General features: G+C 39.7%; 1 protein-coding gene across 4 annotated transcripts in view; it reads left to right on the top strand.

The window, feature by feature from the left end:
- FAM184B (family with sequence similarity 184 member B) overlaps nt 1-24,303 on the top strand; it is a 45,166-nt gene that overhangs the window by 1,452 nt on the left and 19,411 nt on the right. For all 4 annotated transcript variants that reach the window (XM_068404137.1, XM_068404136.1, XM_068404138.1 and 1 more), the window contains exon 2: nt 17,527-18,291. In XM_068404137.1, coding sequence (XP_068260238.1) covers nt 17,527-18,291 — 765 coding nt within the window. The remainder of the gene's footprint in view (nt 1-17,526; nt 18,292-24,303) is intronic.

Genomic DNA, 24,303 nt, shown 5'->3' with positions numbered 1-24,303 from the left:
AAAAATTCTTAGAGAGAAGCACTTTCTGTTTATTGATAACATTCCTGATTCCTCGACCACAGTGAAATGTACATGAAAGATGACTGTAAATCAGATTAAGATGTCCTGAGCTGTTCCCTTGTTTTCTGTCTGGTACTCACTTGCTATCTTTGATAATTTTGCACGCTAAGTAAAGTTTGTCCATAAGTATCACTCAAAAAAATCACGGTATTACCTTTTCTAATAGAAAAGCAATAGCTGGGTCTCTATTAATTGATAGCTTATACTTCACAAGAACAAGAATTGAGGAATCACCACCTCCCTCTTTCTGGGTGATCTGTTTCTGAACAGCAGACTTAGGCATATTGATGACATCTTTGCAAAGGAACATTTGTTCAAAACTTTCAACTTTCAAGCTAAACTCGTTTTCTGTAGAGATTTCTGTGCCTTCCTCTTTATATAAAGTGATTCTTTTCAAAGTGTCTCTAATCTCAACTAAATTTTGAGGAAAAAATATCTCATTCCTTTCTGAAAACTCTTATATTGCTTTATAAAGCTTGTCTTTGGGTTGAGGAAGAACGTTCTGCTATTTTAGCAGCAAAAGGGGTAAAAAAAAATCACCTCAGTGCAAAGGATCATGGCAAAATTTTATTGCAGTGTTTTTTTCAGATGCTTTTGCTAAGTTTCTACTGTTAAAATATGGGTGGGGTGATTTCTTTACTTTTAATAAAATTTCCCTTTCAGATACTTTTCAGTCATCTGAAATAAAGATGATTTATACCTGAAGCACAGAAAAGTACTTCTGAAGAGCAAATCATTCCGTTTTGGAATTTGGCCTTTAAGAACCAATTTTCTATGGAATAACACTACACTTACAGAGAACTCATTGTAGAACTGGAATTTTAATCATAAGCTTTCCCTCTAAATTCTGGGTAGACTAATGCTGTACCAACAGCAAACATCTGAGAAGCAAAACCTGAGACCAGATTATCTGAAAAATGACTATATGGGAAATCTGTTATAAAAATTTTTGGCTTAGGAACTTTGAGAGCTCCCTTTTGAATCACTGTTTTCTTGGCTATATTACAGTCGGAATAATTATAATAAAATCCCTCCTAACTTTAAATTGCATGTAGCACTTTCCTTTCCCGTTTTTAACCTAGTATGCAGTAGTGCAGTCTGTTGTTGTACAGCTGCAACTTCCTGTCCCAGTGATGTTAGATTTTCATTGATGGAGAGATAATGATTTAATTTCTCATCTATTCCACATTGTGCCAGGAGTAATGAATACAAAATGTTTAAATTAGGTGTAGGATATAGAGTTTGACTTACATTCTGTTTCTTTGTTACATAGTCAGTAGTGGCCTCCTTCTACTCTCAAAGGCAAAGGAGGGGTGTGCAAAGGCATCAACAGCAGAACCAAACTGGGTGAGGTGGTGGAGTTTCCATCGTTGCATGAAGTGCTAATTAATTACATTGTAAGACATGGGTTGGTGCAGGGAATCCCCTTAGGTAATCAGGATACAAAGGTCCTGAAAGCTGCTCCCATTCTACTGCTGTGATATTTCTGCTTTTGGAGAGGTAGAATATAGTAACTTCTCCTACCTTCAGTCATGCATTTTTCTGTTCTGCAACTTTTTGGCTGTAGCAGCAAAAATACAAACCTTTAGAAACATTTTGTTTGCTTTGGGCAGCAAGCTACTGCTTTTTGTAGCCCATTTATCAGTATTTTTAGATGCCTGGCCCTTCTCACAAAGATTGACTTTTGCCACTGTTGACATGTAGGGCATATATTTTTTTTCCCCATCGAGCTATCACAATGAGCAAAACCAATGGGCATATTTGTGAGTTCAGTCAGGCTCCCTGTTCTTCTCTGCCTCCCTCTTTCCCCAAAAGTAAGGTGGCCTTTGCATTTCAAGCACAAGTTGCCACAGATCCTTCTTTACCATTAGACATCTGTCTGCCCACATTTGAAGTACACTAATGAAAACATGGCAGGGTTGTTTTATTAATTGTATAGTTTAGGTTTTCCTTTTAAAGCCTCAGCTCACAGTGCTAAATGAATATGTGGGACAACCAGGTTTTGTTTGAAAAAAAAAAAAATATATATATGTAAAAGGGTATATTAAAAAGTACAAACTGAAATTTCTTGTTCCCATGGATGTAGGTTAAAAGTTTAAAAGCTGTGGTAAGATTAGCGAGTTTGGATGAGAACTGTCTAGGCCTTCTGAATTTTGACCTTAAAATCAGATGACGTTGCAGCTACTTCCAGATAAGCTATGCTTTGATTTATGAACTTAGACAAATTAAAACAGAAACATTCTGATTGCAAATGCGAATGTCCATCTGTAGTTTTCATTCACATATACAAATCACATGGTAGGTACAGTAGTGCACTCAAATTAATAGGGACTTGAAGTTAGTGTATTCTTCTGATTGTAGCAGAATGCATGACTTTGTACCAGTGATTTAAGTTTAGACTTCTCCATCAGACACTGGACCCTTGGCAGGCTGTTTTGTGCTTGCTAGTTCTTTGTGTTTCTGATCTGCTTAGCAATGACATGGAGTTTAAAATGCATGGTGACTTTTAATAGACACTCTGGGTGTCACTCCCTGCTGCCTCAAGCTACGGATTTCTAACATCCATTGGCTATTACAGGATTTTCATGTGCTAATGGTTCTCCATTCAGTTCCTTTTACTTGAGATAAGAAATGCAAACGAACTCTTGAAGAGGAGTGCTGAGGAGGGCAGATCAGCTTTCAATGAAAAGGCAGTTCGGGCAGGGCTGGCAAGAACTAGATACACTGCAGATATCCATGTTATTCAGGCTGCTTTTCAAACCTCTGCCGGTGGGGCTCAAACCAAACCTGCTGTTCTGAACTCAGTTCTGGAACTAAGCCTAATATGAAGAACTAGGATGGTGGCATTAGCTGGTGATAAGAGAGCTACTTAAGCCACAAAACGGTTCTGTTTTCTTCTTAAAGACAAATTCCTGCATACCAATGGAGGATGTTTTTAGTGAGAGTAAGTAGTTACCCTCAGAATCATTTTCCCTGGGCGTTCATTTGCCTCTATATTGGGAATTTGGGAGCCTTGTTGTAAGAAGCACATTTTAAATTGCAGTATTTCTGGTCAAGTAGATTGTTAGTCAAAAAAATCAAGCAGTCTGGCAAGAATTTTGTGTATGTATGTTGGATACTGTGAGTCTTAACAGAGGAAGAGAGTGCCGATGCAGGGAAAAGTTAATTGCTGGTAAAACACAATTAAAAACCTTTTTTTTCCTTCAGGGGAAAGAAATGTCAAAGGGGAGCAAGTGTGTTCCTCTTCTAGAAGCATCAGCATAGGCAGATGTTACTTAATGACTCTATGTGGAGCAGTTGAAAATGAAACACGCTCCGGCTGCTTATCACCACCGGTCACCACGAGGTTTATTGCCACCCAGCTCAGTCAGCAGAATATTATTTAATAAGCTTCAGTGGAAAATCAGCCAGATCAGCAAAACCCACTTTCATTAGTTATTGCACAGAAATGTATGAGATATACGCTCATATTTAGTTCTATTAGCTTCACTCTATGGGTGGAAAACTACAGAAGAATTAGCAAGTGGCCTGGTATTGTTACCGGAAAATAGTAACCAAGAAAACTCTCCAAACCAAATGATAGTTTAGAAAGCCGACACTGGTTTATTGCAGCGCTGGGTGCATGGGGGATCTCTCCTGCTAGCATGCGCACCTAAGAACAAAAGCTTGCTCCTTATATACATAATTCCAAGAAAAAGCCCACCCATTTAAAAAAAAACAGCTTATACATAACACGTTATATAATGCATTACATAATGTCTTTACGCACGCGTACTAAATTGGGAAAGGGGTCTTGGGTGGTCTCTGGGGGTCGCTGGTGGTCCCAATCCCCCTTTAATCGTGCTTGTGCGCAAGTGTGGTTGAGGCCTTCTTGTTTACAAGTACATGTGTTCTCAAGAAGAAGATATCGTTTTGAACTTATCTCTCCTCTGATACAAGAGTTAATCAAGTTAATTTAGACATCACAAAGTTGTTCTCTACAGTTTTGTTTTGTCTTTTGGCCTTATATAATTAGCAGAGACCTTTGTTTTTCTAAGACTAAGCGTAAACAGCATGAATCATTGTTTACTAGAACCTTGTTATCAATCCCATAAACAAACTCTATCTACAAAACATGTAGTTTGCTTCAGAACCTATTGTTATTCTCTATTATTCTAGCTAAAAGGAAAATTATTGACAGGAAAGCTTGTTCTGTGTAAAGGTAACACAGAGCAGGCCTTTTAGAGCCTACTCTGAGGCCTACTCTTGCTAAACCGTTGCTCGCTCTGAGGCCTGCTCTTGCTAAACTGTTGCTGAACTGAACCGTCTGGTATCACAGAATCACAGAATCAACCAGGTTGGAAGAGACCTCAGGGATCATCGAGTCCAACCGTTGCCCTGATACCACCCTGTCAACTAGACCATGGCACTAAGTGCCATGTCCAGTCTTTTCTTAAACACATCCAGAGATGGTGACTCCACCACCTCCCTGGGCAGCCCATTCCAATGTCTAATAACCCCATTCTAATGTCTTAATTCTTCCTGATGTCCAACCTGAACCTCCCCTGGCGAAGCTAGGGAGGTGTGTGAGGGCATAGACTGTTTACACCACTCCAGTGTTTTGTAGCATGGCCATATATTAGATGTTTTAACCTTTCCTGTTTTATCTGCCATTTCAAAAAATGGCTGATAAGTTTAGGAATGAAATATGCTCGAATTCTCATGGCTTACTCTGGAAGCACCTATCAGCTTAGCAACTGTAACAGAGCACTCCTGTTGTCTACTAGTGTTTCTAGTTGAAATATGTTGCCTTTTTCACATAATTTAAGCTAAGTTTATTGACCTTATTTACTGTGATGTGTTAACAGTACTCAGTAACCAATGCTTACAGTGGCTCAGCTGAAGTGCAGTTAGTTGTTATGCTACCAGAGCTCTCCTGTGTGCTTGAGGCTTTTTGATCTCAGTTCTCTAGAGAGGTATTCAGTATTCTACAGAAAAGAAGCAAAATGGAACAGCATAAAAACTAGGATCACGCTTTTGGAGCAACAATATTTTTCCTTTGGGCAAGGAATATAAAAACTAGTTTCCATGTAGCCAAAGAGAGAGAATCTTTTTATAAAGGTACTTAAATTATGTACTAACAAGACTTTAAATAAAGGCAGCTCAATATCCCCATGTACTTTACTTGACGATGTATTTGTTTTGCTTATTTTTATGTACAATTTTCTATCAGGATTTCAAAGCTAGCATTGTTTTTGCCTACCAGCTGACAAAATGTGCTGACTAAGATTTCTTAACTTGTCATCTCTACATTTTCCTTACAGAACTAAAAGGGAACTCCTGGATCATAAAATCCATGTGCAATGTCATAAAATTGTGTTGATCAACTGGTCAAAAGCAGTACTAAAGCCACTACTTCTATTAGGAAGGAACCCAGAATCTTATTATTTGAATGGCTAGAAATTGTCATTTAAATTAATTCAAGGTATAAGAATGACATTTGTGTATTGGAACTACCTTCTTACCACACAAATTTGTCACTGACTATACCAAGTTTGCAGAAAATCTGACAGCCTTAGTAATCAACAACTCAAAGCTACTTTATAATGGAAAATACATACTAAATTCAAGTCACTTTTTCAAGGAACCCTAGTTAATGTTTATATACAAAATGTTGTCCATGTTATTAATATGCTCATTACATGCAATGGGTAATAAAATGTCTAGTGATCCATTAATTGCACAAAAGAAAATTGCAAGGTTATATTTTTTTCCATGTTCTATCTTTTCTTCATAGGTCACGTGTAAAAGTACGCTTTTCAAGGGACACTGTAACTGTACCTTTCTCCTAACATTTTCTTTAACCAGTGTGTAGAGGCCAATATTTTACAATTGACAAAATTATACCCAAGTTAGAAGTCAATGCCAACTTACCTTAAGACATACTCACTTAAATATTCTAAAGATATGTATTTAGGCTTTTGAGCACTTAGCATTGTGTATGCTATATAAAATACTTTAGAAAAAAGTACCCTGTTCTTTTTTCCCCCGAAGTCACGTCTTCATTAGGTAAAAGAGTGTTTATGTTTTATTAAAACAGCTGTTACACTGAGGTAGAACTGCCTCTGTTGCCACCTCTACAGTCAGATCTTAAATATATCAGCTATCTCACTGTAACATTTCACTTGTTTTTCCTGCATGTACACAAACGACTGTCTCTATGTGGTGCTGAAGACCACTTTCCCAGTGCTTTTAGTAGGAACAGATAAGCCATGTGAGTTTTTCTTGCTTCTGCTTAAAGCCATCAGGAAGTGTGTGAATGTAGTTAGTCCAGTACCAAGACTTAATTTATCCTGCCTGGGATAAAGTGGGACATGGTACCTCAGGCTCGGCTGTGCTGGTTCAGACTTGGCAATTTTACTTAATGTGTATTCACTTGTCTTCCTCAGTGGCGTTCATCTGAAGTAAGATTGTACCTTTTTAATGTAGTTGTCATTCAGAACTTTATATTACTTGGCCCTTAGGCACTTAAACACAATTTTAACTTAAAACAGGTTACTACCAGAGAAGTCTTCTGTTTTAATTATCTTTGGAAGCTACAGCATTTGGTTGTGACATTTAGAGGGTTATATAAGAGCTACCTTTAGATGTAAATATGAGATTACAGTTGAATATTTTGCTGCTTTCATTCAGGAGGAGACAACTACTAGAATTTGATAACAGGGCTGTTTAGAACTATAGCTGGTACTTTTAAATGGTTTTACTAAGATGCTGATATACCTTAGTATTTCATGAAAATAATGAGTTGTCTCAAAACTACAGGACAGGCACTCTTGGCAATGCAGCTTACAGTCCTTGTCTCCCCTGATTTTTGAGACGAGGAATGTGCGTTGGAGAACAGTACAGCTCCCTGCCCACTTGTGCACTCGGATGTGCGAATGCAGTCAGGGTGTGGCCAGGGAGCATAATCAAATTGAAGTAGTGACAAGTGCTTCTTGGTCGTCCATTGCAGTCATTGTTCACAATATAAACGTGATGCTGCCAGAGGCTTGTGGAACTTAAAGCTTTACATTTTAATGCTTAAAAAATAAAAATTAAAGCATAATTTAAAATCAGCATAAGCATTAATATTTGGACTAGGCCCTTATCACAGAATCATAGAATGGTTTGGGTTGGAAGGGACCTTTAAAGGTCATCTAGTCCAACCCCCTGCAATGAGCCAGGGACATCTTCAACTAGATCAGGTTGCTCAGAGACCTGGAAATAAGGCCTTTTTATTCCTTCTACTGACACAGAATTGTTGACTTAACTTCTGTACTAAAAATTCCCCTGGACTACAATGACCTTAAAATGGACAGACAGAGGGCATAGATTTAAATGTGGCTTGTGTCAAACAAATCTTCTATTTCTTGCATGTTATCTATCTGAAGCAGCTTCATAAGGTGGAGTTGAACTCATGCAAGACTATAAAAGCCTAAGACTTGTGGGGACATTTGAGACCTTAAGAAGTTTTGCAAGAATTTCACCAAGACAGAGATTGCAAAAGGTGAACAGAAAGGACTCTGAATTAAACAATTTGGCCTTTCTACTTGCCTGCATATGTGTGTGTGTTGATTTTCATTGATTTATCAATGAATAAGAATCATCTTTTAAAGTGTTTTCATCTAGTTCTGTGGTTTTTAATAGAAGATTTACCTAATTTAACTTTTACTGAAAAATAATGTGATCCTCTCTGACAACATTTGAATACAGCTTAACCTGATAAATAAGCTCAGGATGAATTTGGTTCACTTCAGAAAGAACAAAGAAATAGAAACGTATATCGTGTAAATGTCATGCTGACTGATTTTATTTATTCTAGTTTTTAATTGCATACAAAATTACAAAAAAAATAGTGCTTTTGCTATTTCAGTTTTGCAAAATTATTTCAAAGTTATGTAGAAAAGGGTTTTGACAGATAAGATACAACATGAATCAGGAACTGTAAAAAAAGGTTTGTAACATCATATTGTAGGGATGCTACAAAGGTCTGGGTTACAGCTTGCATTATTTCACATATTAATTAATGATCTGGAAGTAAAAATAAACAACATATTAAAATTAATAGATGATACCAATTCAAAGGAAATCATAAACACCAAAACAAGATGGAAAGAAAAAAGGAATATAGATGGAAGACAAAATTAACTGCATTCAGTTTGGAAAAAAAATTGTTTTTCCAAAATCCTGCATCAAAGCAAATGTGCATGGTATCTGTACGCCAGATATCTCTTTTGTTTTGTAAAGTGTTGGTAAAACAACATGAAGTGAGTATACAGAAATGAAGTCAATATGAAATGAGATATTAGTGCAGGATGGAGAGAAACCCCAGCGAACAGAGAAAGAGAGGAAAATGAATCAGTTTTGGCCTTGAAAAGTGAAACTTGTCTCTTCCCTCTGTATGGGACTCTGTCACAGCTCTATAGAAGAAGGAAGAGCTGGGAAGTTGGGTATGCAGAAGAAACAATAACAAACCAACCAAACACCTGAAGCAATTCACTTCATTACTATTACCTGATGTAGACACCTGTATTGGAAAGGAAAGCATTGTCCTTTGGAGGCACTTGTCTTTCTCCATTGACTAACCTAGATTAGATGTGTAATGATGAAGTTGATGATGTTAGGTGAGATGAATCTCGTCTCTTGTGTGCAGGAAACATCCTTCTCAGGTTTTTCTCATCGTTTTCTTGCAGTAATAATTACTAGTGGCCTCCTCTGACCTCTTTCTGTGATAGCTCTGTTTCAGAACAACCAGTTTCTCTTAGAATTTCCATGTCAGAACTGTAAGAATCTTTAATATTTCCATGACTGTCTAGGAAGACCTATTTCTTGAGATGCTGAGGAATCACTGCTTACAACCAGAGTCATAGCAGGTAGATTTGTGACCCGTGTAAAGAGAAGCAGTTAAAGTTGAGTAGATTTTATAGAACAGTTCCAGAAGAAATTTCAGTAGTAAAGTATGTGAGTTTCCCAGCAGAGGAGTCTCTTGTCTAGAATTAACTTTTGTGATTCTATAGTATATTTTTGCTTTGCTGAAATTGTTGGGATGTGGTATTGGTGCCTTTTTTAGCACTTGCTCTGCTTATGGAAACATTCTTGCAGGACAGTTTTACTCTCCTTATTCTTAAGTTGCCTGATAATTCTTCTGCTAAGCTTATTAAAAACAATAAAATACAAATGAGGAACAGTTGGATGTCTCTGTAGTAAAATTTAGGCCAGGGCTAATTTTATGTTTGATCTCACTTGAGGGATCAAGTGCAATACATAAGCCTCTAAACTAAGGTTTTCTATGTTCAGTATTGCACTGCACTAGGCAGAAAAATAAAAAAAGTGAAAAATGGGAAAGAATAAATGTGTCTGTGGGATTTTCTTATATAAAATTTAAACTAAAAGGGGAAAAAATAAGGGAGAGGCAGAAAGAGGCAAAAAACATGCCAAAAGTGATTAGAAACCTGTAGACATTTTATGCTTATAGTTTCTTGGTGCATTTCAATATCTCAGTGTATTTTTGGACTGACTGTAATATGTGGTACATGTAGGAAAAAGGGAAATACGTTCAAATTTTAAGAATGTAAAATCAGCTTTCCTTCTTCTAGTGTGAATCTTTAGATAAGGAAAACTACAAATACTGTGGATACTGTGGGATATTCGGGAGGGTGAGACACTGCACAGTGAGCTTCTGCCCAAGAGACATCAGATCATATAAAACACAAGGAAATTTCATGCAGAGCCATTGACTACCTCCGTGCTGTGCCCCGCTCCCACCCATCCAGGATCTGAAAAGCTTTATTAACATGGTTGGAGCAATGGATGAAAGGATTTATATTGACCCTGCACTAAAAGAGAATGTCCTGAAGCAAAATCCTTTCTTAGTACAGTAATTAGGATTCATTCAGGTGCAGGACACACGCAATGCAGCTCTTCTGAACCCCAGGGAGCTGTGGAAACCAGCTTGGGTTGTTGTGGCTGACACAGGTGAGAGCTGATGGAGCTTCCTGAACTTGAGCTAAGGCTATGTCAAGCCGGTTGCATGTGTTTGCAACATGATGCTGGGACATCTGATCTGGCTTTTCATAGAACTTGCATCCTCAGAGCTTATTAGTTTCTGGTTATAGTTTCCAGAGCTAAAAGCAGACACACTGTTTTCAGCAAGAGGCCAGCACTGTGGGCTGTAGCTGGGTTTTCAGCTCTGACTTTGAGCTCATGAATGACATTGAACATACATTGGTGCTGAGCTCTTTGCATCTCTGACTTTGTTAATTTGTTATCCGTGTCCACTGTGCATGGATAGATAGAAGTTTAAAGGTTGGGAAATTCTGGAAAACTATTTTTAATAACTTGCTAACAGTGAGAGGCTTGAAATTTTTATTGCTTTATAAGTGAAAGTCAACACTGTTATGGTCTGTGTTGATTCAAGGTAATTTTAATGTACTGTCACAGTGAGTGGATAAATAAACGATGAACTGTATATATTTCTTATAAAAAGAAATGTACTTTATAGCATTTTTCTAAGGAATGGGATGGTAGTAGGCTATGTAATCTGAATGCTCACAAAAGAAACTTTTGGTATTTCTCCACACAACTCCAGCTTTTGAAAACAAACTTATTTCAGCTGGAGCTGAGCTTTCATTTCAGAGGACAATAAATTACTTCACCTCTGTTTTTGCAAGGTGCTGAAGTCACACAGAATCACAGAATGAACCAGGTTGGAAGAGACCTCAGGGATCATCGAGTCCAACCGTTGCCCTGACACCACCCTGTCAACTAGACCATGGCACTAAGTGCCATGTCCAGTCTTTTCTTAAACACATCCAGAGATGGTGACTCCACCACCTCCCTGGGCAGCCCATTCCAATGTCTAATAACCCTTTCTGAAAAGAAATTCTTCCTAATGTCCAACCTGAACCTCCCCTGGCGAAGCTTGAGGCTGTGTCCTCTTGTCCTATCGCTAGTTGCCCGGGAGAAGAGGCCAACTCCCACTTCACTACAACCTGCCTTCAGGTAGTTGTAGACTGCAATAAGGTCACCTCTGAGCCTCCTCTTCTCCAGGCTAAACAACCCCAGCTCCCTCAGCCGTTCCTCGTAGGTCAGACCCTCCAGACCCTTCACCAGCTTGGTCGCCCTCCTCTGGACTCGCTCCAACACCTCAACATCTTTCTTGAAGTGCGGGGCCCAGAACTGGACACAGTACTCAAGGTGTGGCCTCACCAGTGCCGAGTACAGAGGGACGATCACTTCCCTAGACCGGCTGGCTACACTATTCCTAATAGAGGCCAGGATGCCATTGGCCTTCTTGGCCACCTGGGCACACTGCTGGCTCATGTTTAGCTGGCTGTCGATCAGCACCCCCAGGTCTCTTTCCGCCGGGCCGCTTTCTAACCACTCTTCCCCCAGCCTGTAGAGCTGCATGGGGTTGTTGTGGCCGAAGTGTGAGACCCGGCACTTGTTCTTGTTGAACCTCGTGCAGTTGGTCTCGGCCTATCTATCTAACCTGTCCACATCCCTCTGTAGGGCCTTCCTACCCTCCAGCAGATCGACACGCCCACGCAGCTTGGTGTCATCTGCAAATTTGCTGAGGGTGCACTCAATCCCTACGTCTAGATCATCTATAAAGATAGTGAACAGCTCCGGCCCCAGAACTGAGTCCTGGGGAACACCGCTAGTGACCGGCTGCCAGTTGGACTTTGCCCCATTCACCACCACTCTCTGGGCTCGGCCATCCAGCCAGTTTTTAACCCATTGAAGAGTCCACCCATCCAAGCCCCGGGCAGCCAGTTTGTCTAGGAGGATGCTGTGGGAGACAGTGTCGAATGCCTTACTGAAGTCTAGATAGACTACATCCACAGCCCTGCCCTCATCTACTAAGCGGGTCACTTTGTCATAGAAGGAGACCAGGTTGGTCAAGCAGGACCTGCCTTTCATGAATCCATGTTGGCTGGCCCCGATGCCCCGATTGTCCTGCATCTGGAAGACTAAAAAATCATAAGGCAAATTAATAAAAACCTTAAAAACAGAAACCAAATTCCTTGTGATTTTAAAGGTATTTTTGTAATTTTAGGTTCTGAAACTCTTCTGGATGTTTGGAGTGCCATTTTTTTTAAGGCTTCTCTCATATAAACACATAAATGGGTAACACTATCAACAGTTGCTACAACTATTTTGATGCGTAGAATTATTCTTGTGCTTTCAGGAAGCCACAGAGGACACAAGGGGAGATTTGAGACTTAGTTCATGAGGTCCCTGATCATACGTTACAGAGGTATCATTCAGTTGAAATCAGCATAGTTGTAAAATTGGATCAGCACTGTAGCTAATCACAGCCTAGGCCTGCACCTTAATTAAAAGACATTCTTCCTTATTCAATGTTAGAAAGAACAAAAGGTACTTATTAGTGTATTAATAAATTGTGGGAGTTGGTTTTATTTTCTAATCTGTATAGTTCCAGTGACAGAGTGAGCTAAGGGATACAGAGCCATTTCCTTCAATAACTGAACTTACTGTTAATAATTTCTCTGTCCTTTGCTTTAAAAGAGACCCTTTTTAAGGCTGACATGTTTAGATACCTCACTCTGCTCTGGTCTGCTTGGGAAGCAGACAAGACAGAATTCATAGAAACAAATTCACCTACTAGTGAAGATAAGATACTACAGCTACTAGTGAAAAGGAGATGATGAGGTCACCTGGTCTCAGTGAGCCTCTAGCAAACTAAGTAGCAATCGAAACTTGTCTCCTTCCCTGCTTTGTTTAGGGTGCTGCCAGGAGTACAGAGTACCCTATTTGGCACCCCCTCCAGGGCCTTTTCTGATTCTTGTGCTGTTTTTTTTTTTTTCTTTTAGCCCTTTCTCCATCCGGAAGGATTTGTTTCCACTAGCTTGGGCCTGAAGGAAGAACGCTTATGATCTTTTGCCTTTCTTTGATTCTTTTTATTACCCTCACTCCTCACCTTCCATACCAAACTGTCTCATTTCTTATTGAGCTAGTAAAGGAACCTGCTAGAACCATTTTTTCATGATGATAATCAGGTTCCTACAAGAGTAGTGTTTAACACTACTGTAGGAAGATAGAACAGTCTTTTTTGGTTTGAATGCTTTAGCTTTGTCTTTACTGATGAGGTGCAGTTGAATGTTTTCTTTTTTGTTATTTTACATCACCATAAAGAAAAGAAGGAAAATGCCATTTAGATTTACAGCATTTGAAGGATAAAATTAGACTAATAAGATGTATTCATATTCACTGCAGTGTTAATGTTCAAGTGTATGTGTGTAATAGTGTTTTTACCAATCTGTCATATAACTCTCAGTTGCTGTAAAATCAGTAAAATGTTACCCAATACATTCAGTTTTGGAGAACTGTAAGGAGGCAGTAGCCATTGGTATTATGCTAGTAACTCAGAGTGTGATGTAGCACTCTTTTCATTTGAAAGCAGTTCTGTCTGTATTGTCAAACTGATCAATTTTAGAGCTGCTTTTAAAAAGCTGTTTGTCAACACAACTAAGAGGTTTATACCACATTAGCCAGCAATATGTACACTCGCAAAGTACAGATGCTGGAATAATTTTTCAGTATTTTTCCTTCCAGCACATAAAGTCCCAGATTCATCTCACAAAACTCCTGTCTCTTAAATGAGGTATCTGGATTAGGAATATAGTAGCTATATTCGGTAGGGAGTGAAAGGCATGTGTGAGGGGCTTAAATTTCATAAAGTACAGAGCAGAAGCCCTCTAAAAATTAAATCTCTTACGAAGGTTAAGATACTGAGGAATCAGTTTCAGCACTCAAGCTTGAAGATTAAATTTAAGGGCATACATTTTCAAGTCAAAATTCTTCATTGTCATTCTAGCCACTATTGAACAGAAGTGTAGGAATAATAGGTAGAGCAGTGAGGCCAGCCTCTTCCATTCTTTCAGATAGCTCACTTAAGATGATGGTGATGGTCTAATGCTCAGTGGAATTTGGCAAATCCCTGTGATGAAGTCAGACTTTAGAGGGACGCACATTCCACTGTCAGCCTGAACACAACATAATATGAGACAGGTAGTGCTGATTTACTAGATAAATTAATCATTAAGAATGGAAGTCTTTGAGTCACAAAGGCTGGATGTTCATCTCTGTTTTGCTGGTGGAACGAAACACAGAAATGTGATCATCAACATCTGACCTAGTTAATTGAAGAGTTGCCCAAACTAAGTCATTCGAAACCCGTGGGCAAAATTAATCTTCTCATTGTAATGTTTATGTCTGTCTCCTGAATAGTTAAGAAAGGTTCTGTATTGGGTTTGCATGTCAAGGTTTTGGTAGTGGGGGGGCTGCGGGGGTGGCTTCTGTGAGGAGCTGCTAGAAGCTTCCCCCATGTCTGACTGATAGAGCCAACACCAGCCGGCTCCAAGACGGACCTGCTGCTGGCCAAGGCTGAGCCCATCACCAATGGTGGTAGCACCTCTGGGATAACATATTTAAGAAGCAGAAAAAGTTGTTGCACAACAGCAGCAGCAGCCAGAAGAGAGGAGTGAGAATATGTGAAAGAAACAACTCTGCAGACACCAAGGTCAGTGAAGAAGGAGGGGGAGGAGGTGCTCCAGGTGCCGGAGTAGAGATTCCCCTGCAGACTATGGTGAAGACCATGGTGAGGCAGGCTGTCCCACTGCAGCCCGTGGAGGTTAACGGTGGAGCAGATATCCACCTGCATCCCCTGGAGGACCCCACACCAGAGCAGGTGGATGCCCAAGGAGGCTGTGGCTCTGTGGGAAGCCCACGCTGGAGCAGGCTCTTGGCACGATCTGTGGTCCGGTGGAGAGAGGAGCCCACACTGGAGCAAGTTTGCAGGCAGGACTTGTGACCCCATGGGGGACCAATGCTGGAGCTGTCTGTTCCTGAAGGACTGCACCCAATGGAAGGTACCCATGCTGGAGCAGTTCGTGAAGAACTGCAGTCCGTGGGAAGGACTCACATTGAAGAAGTTAATGGAGGACTGTCTCCTGTGGGAGGGACCCCACGCTGGAGCAGGGGAAGAGTGTGAGGAGTCCTCCCCCTGAGGAAGAAGGAGAGTCAGAGGCAACATGTGACGAACTGACCACAACCCCCATTCCCCGTCCCCTGTGCTGCTGAGGGGAAGAAGATAGAGAATTTGGGAGTAAAGTTGAGCCCGGGAAGAAGGGATGGGAGGGGGGAAGGTATTTTAAGATTTAGTTTTTATTTTTCATTATCCTACTCTTATTTGATTGGTAATAAATTCTGCAAGTCGAGTCTGTTTTTGCTCATGACCCTAGTCTGATTTGATTGGTAATAGGTTAAGTTAATTTTCCCAAGTAGAGTCTGTTTTGCCCGTGACGGTAATTGGTAAATGATCTGTCCCTGTACTTATCTCGACCCACGAGCCTTTTGCTATATTTTCTCTCCCCTGTCCAGCTGAGGAGGGGAGTGACAGAATGGCTTTGGTGGGCACCTGTTGTCCAGCCAGGGTCAACCTACCACAGGTTCATAGAATGATTTTAGTTAGTGGGGAGAAGGAATCTACTCAGTATCTGGCAACTATTTCTGTTTCAAGGGAAAAATGGTTAAAAATAACAAAGAAGAATTAACAGAGTATAATCTAAGGCCCAAAAATATACATATCTAAATATAGACAATGACTTCTTGTCTGCTTTTCTTCTGGAATATGATGCTATTATTCTCTTTTGTCACATATTTATCCAGAAATGTATCCGGCCCATGTTTTGCATTTGTGACTTTTTAAGGCTTCTGTACTTAATTCATTACTGCCGGGGAGGAATTTGACTACACACAAGATGTATTTGTGTGTTTGCTTTCATTTATGGATGACTGAAATTCAATACGTTATTCATATACAGACAGCACAAAAGATGGCTAGACATAGCTAAGCAAATTCATTAATTCTGGAGATATCCTCAGGGCTTATACAACACAGACTACAGACTTGTGACACTTGCGGTCAAGACGCCTATTGGTCTCTCAGTTGAGGCTTTCCCTGAGGAAGGATTGAAGATTATAGGGCTGAAATTCTAGTGTAATTAAAAAATTAGTTGTGACCTTACTTCTGTATTTATTTATGTACTTTAGACTATTATTTTCTCAAACATTGTCTAAGAATCTTTTGATTAACCTCCATGGGCTCATGCCAGACTGAAAGTATCTGTCATAACTTGTATACAAATTCCAAACCTAGTTTTGTAGAGGAATAAGTTCTCTCTAAAAAGAACCCCGACCAACCAGACAAGTGGAAAACCTCCACACATATGTCAATACATGATGTGGTGGTCTTGAGTTAAATAACTATGTCCAGTAGAAACTGGGTCAGGCCCCATGTGTCCTAATGGGGGCCTGAAAAGACAAGCATGTGTCTTTTCAAGGCAGTTAACTATGTTTTGCAATTATATATAACTGTCTTGTAAGCGTAACATGCAAGTTTACCAGTTTTGACTCTGACCTCTTCATTTCAGTCTACTGTGGGCTCCTAATAGCATTTTCTTTTCAAAACAACAGTAGCGTGCTTATACAACAGCTTTTGTGAGAGGTCTTTGGTGTATGTCATGGGTAACGGATGAAGCCTGCTTGGGATAATAATTTGTCTTATAGTCATGAGAATTATTATTCTGCATTTTGTAGAAGAAAATAAAGCATCAGAAGGTTTAAATTAATTGTTTGAAAAAATTGCTTATTGGCATCAGAGGCTCGCTCGAATCTGCTAAAACCTGATTTCTGAGATTTATAACTGTTACTGAAGTGAGGGGAAAAAAAATCATTGCCTGAACACTTCTCAGAATCAAGCCAAAAGGTGCTTGCAGTTGAGTAATACCTATCTTGAAATGCTGACCAAGCTAACTTGCCAGGCACATGGCTTCCAGGAGTGCATCTTCAGTGGTGTTTTAGTTTGAGTCAGGAGTGCAAAATTTAATCCTCCTTACAAACTTTGCTTTCATTTACATCACAGAGTGATTTTGGTCCACGTGAACTGGATGTCAGGGCTTCAGGTTGCACTCTACAGATCTGCCACTATTGGTTCCCATCACCTGCTAATGCTAAAGGCAACATGGCAGGTAGTGCTCCTGCACTGAAAGCTATGTGAACTGGACTACAAATATGGAGGCAGTTAGCTAGAGAAGGGGCACTATGTCATTAGAGTATTAGAGGTCAAACTAAGGGAATGAAGCGACAACTTGCCGAGAATAAAAAAGGAAATTTCTGACAAAAAGTGAAAAAATATATTGTTTATCACAGTATTGTCTTCCTTCCCTATAAGGTCTTGCAGTTTAGAATTGTCCCTTCTGTTATAATGAAACAAACACAACACAAAGAAATAACAACAAAAAAAGATTAAACTGTAGCAGTAATTCTCTTTTAGCATTCAACACCTTGATAAATGTAGCAACTGAATTCGTTACTACCATTTACCAGATATTTTAATTTCCTATTATTTTTCTTGTTCTATAGGTGATATATGCCCTGAACACTAAGAATGATGAACATGAGGCTAGTATACAGGCTCTGAGAGAGGCTCATGAAGAAGAAATTCAGCACATTCTTGCTGAGACAAGGGAAACAATTCTACAGTTTAAAAGCAAAGCTGAAGAAGAACAATTGCTGAGAAAACGTATTCAGGCCCTTGAAATTGCAGTAGAACAACACAAGAGACTAAAGGAAGATGCTTTGGCTGAGTTAATGTTGTGCAAGAAGCAGGTGGAAGAGAGGGAGCCAAGAACAGAAGCAATACAAGCACAGACGGTCCTTTCTACAGATACAGCAGATACCAATGCAGACTTTGAAAACAAGGTTCTACATTTAAATCAGGAGTCTGATGGACTGCTAAATGAATGCAAAGCATCTAGGAGAGAAAATTTAGATAAAAAAATAATTTTAGATGAAAAATACAGTGTGGAAGGACAAGCTCTAATAAATGAGATTGAAAACCTGAAGAGAGAGAACCAGAGAGCAACTGAAGAATATACTCAGAAAACAAACAAACTGCAAGGCTCTTATGAGAGAGAAAAAGAGCCTTTGAAAAAGGCTATGCAGCAATCTATGATAGAAACAAAGAAGAATTGTCAGCAAAGAGAAATGGAGCAAAGGAAGAGCTCAGAGGCTGAGGAATGTTTTTTGCTACAGCAGGTAAAGAAGCTGGAGGCAGACCTAGAGGAGAAAAGCCAGAAGATAAATGAGAGGAAGAACCATTCCCAGAAGCTGAAGGAGAGAATACAGGTAGAGTATGAGACTGTGATCCCTGTCTCTGCCTATAAAAGTGCAAATTATCAATTCTTCAAAATTCAGAGGAGAAGGGGTCTTTTAAATATCATATTGAGTCAAATGCTTTGTAAGCACTAAAACAGTTTTAGATGCTTAGAAGAGATAGAAGGATATAGTGCTAAGAGTTTTAAAGAAATAATTAAGTTGATTAGTAACTCATTAGGAGAACTCTTTGAACACTAGACTTTGTATTCCCTGAGGGAGGACTGAGGTAAAATTTGTCTGTTGACTGAACAGAGCTTTACCTTTCCTGCCCAGAAATGTGAAGAGAACAGCAAGCAGCAAGCACGTTAATGCCAGCAGTGGGTATTTACAGAGTACATTCTGCTTTTCCCTTGTGGTTGCCAGCAGCTCAGTGCATGGGTATGAACAGGGGTAGATAAGAGACCTGAGCTGGCAGGTTAGGAATCAAGTATACTTTGTGTTGTGAGATTCTTGCAACAGTGGCTTGTACCAAGTGACATTTAATGAAGTGTCCTTTACACCTGTGAAGTTCTATGTGCTGAGCCACGAGACTTTCACCATCAGTTCTCACCTCACACTTTGCCTGTGTACCCTAGCTAGTGTATATCTCATATATTTGCAGCACAGCTCTGCAGCCCCTTTCTGCTTAATCGCATCATGTGTGAGGTGCAGTTTCAGAGGTTGGCACATCATGGGCAATCTGCCAACCAGCTGCATTTGGTACATAAGGTCAGGATGTGGGAGAGACACTGATGTACTACGCTGAAGCCAAAGCACCCAGCTATGGTCTGTGCTCAACAGTTCCACTTCCTTCTAATACTATTGGTCCTTCCCATCACATAAACTCACCTACCAGACCGGTCCCCAGCCCTGTGACAGCAACTTTGCGTATTAGATAAGAAAACACCTTGAAGGTCTAGACTTGGAGTATTTCAGAATAGCAATAATTTTTTCCTGGTGGGAAAAAGATTTATCTCCTTTAGAGTCAGAGAACCCCAGGATGCTATAGAGATCAGGGTCACCCCAGTCAGCTGTGTTCCTCCAATACAACTCTGACCCTTTTTACCATCTGCCCTCACATCTTGCCTGTTGGTATCATTTTGCTGGTGGTGCAGAGTTCTGGGCCTCTTCTTTGAGGATGTTCTTTGAGGGAGTTCAGCCTTCAATACAGGCACTGCCTTTTTGTTTCACAAGATCAGAGGGTGAATTGAATGCGCCTTCCCCAACATTATTCAGACTCCATTCTCTCAGTATGTAGGTCTGTAGCAGAACAACCTCTATCTTCTGCAGGAAAATGGAGAGGATATAATGAATGGCAGAGATGCAGCTAAGCCATTTTTTTAAACTGAGTCAGGGAAATCCATAATATCTGTTTCAATAAGGAAAAATATTCTGGCTCTAGAAATGAGAAGCGATAGAGGGGAAGAGGCAAAATTAAGATCCTGATTTCTTATGGGTACTTGAAGTGACATTCAGGAGAAAGGAAGAATGGAGACATGAAAATTTATGCATGTGTTTTACTGTTCTGATTTATCATCTAAGAAATGTAGTCTTTTTAGGAATAAATAATGTAAAACATGATAGGAACTGGAAATAAGAAGGTGGTATCATTAGCAATTTAATTTCTAAATTCAGTGTCAGCTGAATAAAACTGAAATATTTTCTGAGGGACGTATGCTCAACTTGTAGATTGCAGATCCTCTAAGTCTATGGAATGAGGCTGATTTACATACCACTGGAGCATATTGCCTTGAATCTTTAAAGAGATAGTGTCAGACTAGGATAAATCTGTAAGAAGAAAACCAGCTAGACACAATGTTATTTTCTGTTTCTCTCCAGTTTAAATAAAAAAGTAGAGGTTTCTCCTTTCTAAATTGGCTATTTCTGATGCCACCATTAAATATTACATTTTTTTCGGAATCTTGTGGATAATGGCAAAATGGGAAACAGAAACATTTCTTTAATCAGTAAGACTAGCAAGAAAAGCTTTCATAAGGCTTGAAAGGTAAAAGGACTGATGTTTAAGCAAGATGAATTTTCTGTTTTCTCCTTGGTGTGTGCCAAGAAGTTTGAGACCTTTAGATGAAAGGCATCACATTAGTGCACATTTATTATTATTACTGTGGAAGAGAGAATACAAAGAATGACAAGTGATTAAGTCTGATCTGTTCAGTCGAGTTTTGGAAGAATTTTGGCATATGCCAGAGGTAAAAGGAACAAGCTTACCTTTAAGTTTTCAACTACAGAGTGTTAAACACAAGTTAGGTTTAACCCATGAGGTAAACTATATGGAAACTATATTGAATTCCCAAAGCAAATCTGTTAATAAAGTAGATGAACTGAAACATCAAATACCACAGCTGCAGCAAATGACTTGTACCAAACAGAGCCAGAACAAGAGCAGCTCTGAAGATGTGCAAGAGCTTAAACAGGTGGTTTGCTCTCAAATATTCAAAGGCATGGCATGCCAAAAGTACTGAAATCAACGTCATTTTTCTAAGATTAATGGCTTTTGGGTTATTCTACACAGTCAGTCCTGTAAGATTCCAGATTTCTGACCTCATCCAGTGGAACACTGACTCGTGTTCATAACCTGAAGTATATGAGTTACTGCAATGACAGCAAAGAAACTACTCACATCCTTGAGCTAGACCAGGGCAGAGTGTTCAACTTCTTCTGTAACCAAAAACTTAAAGAGAAAAAGCTCCAAGGCAGAATTTCTCTATCAAGGTCAAGTTGGAATACTGATTTATTTTAAATATAGAAAACACTTTTTCTGAAAAGCTATGCATAAATAATACCAGGAATAAACTCAGTACCGCGAGGAATGCATGTATCCTGAGAGTTCCCTCTACACAATGTCTCCCCTTAAACAGTTGTCCAGCCTCGAATCTTTTCTGTATTTTTTCATTCTCCTAGAATATTGTTATGCTAGCATTCTGGAAAATTAGACCTGGCATCAGAGATGTAACAAAAACCAAATTGTCCATTGTACTTTTTCACAGAACTAAGGTTGACCTTGAGGAAGCTTGCATGGTTGGAAGTGAGTCACACACCCAAACTCAAACCAGAACAGCAAAAAAACCCATCCCTAGACTGCAGAAGATGCATGTATCCCTGAGACATAGCATCATAGGAATGGGTTGGGTTGGAAGGGACCTTAAAGATCATCTAGTTCCAACCCCCCTGCCAGGGGCAGCGACAGCTTTCCAGTAGACCAGATTGCTCAAAGCCCCATCCAATCTGGGCTTAAACACTGCCAGGGAGGGGGCATCCACAACTTCTCTGGGCAACCTTTTCCAGTGTCTCACCACCCTCACAGTAAAGAATTTCTTCCTAATATCTAATCTAAATCTACCCTCTTTCAGTTTAAAACCATTTTCCCTTGTCTTATCACTACATGCCCTTGTAAAAAGCCCCTCTCCTGCTTTCCTGTAGGCCCCCTTCAGGTACTGGAAGGCTGCTATGAGGTCTCCCCAGAGCCTTCTTTTCTCCAGGCTGAACAGCCCCAGCTCCCTCAGCCTGTCTTCATAGGAGAGGTGCTCCAGCCCTCTGATCATCTTTGTGGCCCTCCTCTGGACTTGTTCCAACAGCTCCATGTCCTTCTTCTTATGTTGGGGTCCCCAGAGCTGGATGCAGTACTCCAGGTGGGGCCTCACGAGAGCGGAGTAGAGGGGCAGAATCACCTCCCTTGACCTGCTGGCCATGCTTCTTTTGATGCAGCCCAGGATGTGGTTGGCCATCTGGGCTGCAGGCGCACATTGCTGGCTCATGTTGAGCTTCTCATCAACCATCACCCCCAAGTCCTTCTCCTCAGGGCTACAGTTCTACATTGTTAACTGAAATAAAGCCAGCATTTTTCAATGGATAGCCTATTCACTACAAACCAGACTAGTATGACCCCAGAATTATGCCCAGGTTTTGTCATATTATATAGCTAGTGTGTTTATATAGACTATGGAAGCTGTAGCTATTTAAAAAGAGGGTATGAATAGAAGACACAGAGGACTTGCTTTGTAAAGGCAATCATCACTCCCATAAGGAAAAGATACATCTGAAGGAAAAGCTGTTAAAAAGGGCTGGAAGATCTTGTAATGAAGCATACGAAGGAAATCAAGCCAGTCTAAAACATTATGGAAGCTGAAAGAAAAAATGCAGAAGGTAGGAATGTTCTTCTATTTATAGATGCTCTAATTCATCTGGTTTTAATCGTATTGGTCACAGTGACATCATTTGAATTATCCTCACTGGAGGCACTTTGATTTAACATAAAATGCAAGGATTTTCTCGCTATGATCTTACTGAGAAAAAAAAAAAAGGAAAAAAAATGTCAGACTGATGTATTTCTGTCAAAAGCTCCACAGGCAGGAAGGTGAATTTATCCTTGATGTGATAAACTGCCTTCTTAGCAACACTTATCCTTGCATGCTTTGCATGTGACAGTTGGAGTGATTAATATAAGGTCCTTCCTGAAGAAAAATGTATTGTAGGTGTATTCCAATTTCTGACTTAAATTTCCATAGATTGCTGCTGTGAAATACTCAAATACATTGATTTGATTGAGCTTTTGCATTGTTTAGGCAGAAGATCTAATTCTGCAAAGTGTTGGTAAATGGATTCAGAGTGCAGATGTTACCAATGAAATGACGACTAGTTACAAGCAAATACATGCATATATATGTCCTTATTTAACTTTAGTCATAAAGAATGCTTATCTTCTTGTGGATTCAGACAGGTTGCCTGAGCAATACCTTCTCTCAATGTGTTTTAAATGGCTGAGCTGTAATTTTTGTTCTCGGTATGCATTAGCAGCGATTGGCTTAAGAGATTCTTCACGGAATTTCCTTTCATGAGAACTACTGTCTGTGGCTGAATCCTTTGGCTTCAGGAAATTTGCAATCTGTAATGTTTCTATGCAGGAGGAACCTAAATGTGAGCTGAAATCTATTCAAATGGAGGAAAACCTTGAAACAGGTGTTTAGTTTTAAGCATATGCTTTAATGCTTAGTGAAGTTTACAACTCAGTGCATGCCCAAGTGGTTTTCTAAATTTGGGCATGAACTAAGAAGGAATTTAGTTTCTGTCTCCTAATGTACTTCTGTGTTTGTCAGACTTCTTCTAGCCAAAAAAAATTTGATTAGAGCACTTTGTAGAATTGAACAATCAGACTACTGGTCAAGTGTTCTTTAGACCCTTCTTGGTGCTAAGAATGTACTTCTACCCATTTTTCCCCATGTTAATGCTGCTATAACTTTCCAAGTTCAACATCTACTTAAGAATAATCAAATCTCTTGCTGGCAAGTTGTGAAGTCATAAAAAGCATGCAGCTCCTATCACTAAACGTTGAGCTTCATAGTACCTTCTAGATTTTGGAGACTAGGAATCGTGTTAAGTGCTCATCAGAAGAATTCATATCTATTTTCGAGATAGAAAAATTGAGATATAGAGAAGGAAGTCAGTTGGCAGTTACAGTGGGAATGCTGCAAACACCTGATCTTCAGGTTTTAATCAAAAAGACCATTATATCCTCTCCTTTTCTTACAGGCCAAACTAAAGCTAATTTCTCCCTTGCAATATTCATGTCTCTGTGTTTGATTCCATCCTTTAATTGCTACCTAACAGTCATTCTGTTTTTCAATTCTGAAATACTAATGTATTCTCCTATATTTAATTATGAGTTGCAAGGAATATGTGACTAGTGCCTGTGGTTCTGTTCCCTAATATCATGCCATCATCCCAATGATTATCACTCTCTTAGTTTTAGGTACTTATTCTGTTATCTTGAATTCTGAAGTCATTGTGCTATAAAAATGGGGGCGGGGCTTTGAGAAGAGGCTGTACAGGATGGGGGAGGTGTTAAATTGCTATTTTTTCTGTTTCCTCCATTTGTGGTGTCTGAAAATATGGGAGAATACTTTTTGAGTCAGAAAATTGGCACAAATAAGAAGAGCAAGTACACTAATAAGCTTGTAAGATATATCACTGTCCTGGTTTGGCCTAAAC

Source organism: Nyctibius grandis, chromosome 6 (genome assembly GCF_013368605.1).
Source record: "Nyctibius grandis isolate bNycGra1 chromosome 6, bNycGra1.pri, whole genome shotgun sequence".
In the NCBI taxonomy this organism is placed as follows: Eukaryota; Metazoa; Chordata; class Aves; order Nyctibiiformes; family Nyctibiidae; genus Nyctibius; species Nyctibius grandis.
The sequence above is the reverse complement of the archived record's forward strand: the minus strand, read 5'-3'. Positions and strand labels throughout refer to the sequence as shown.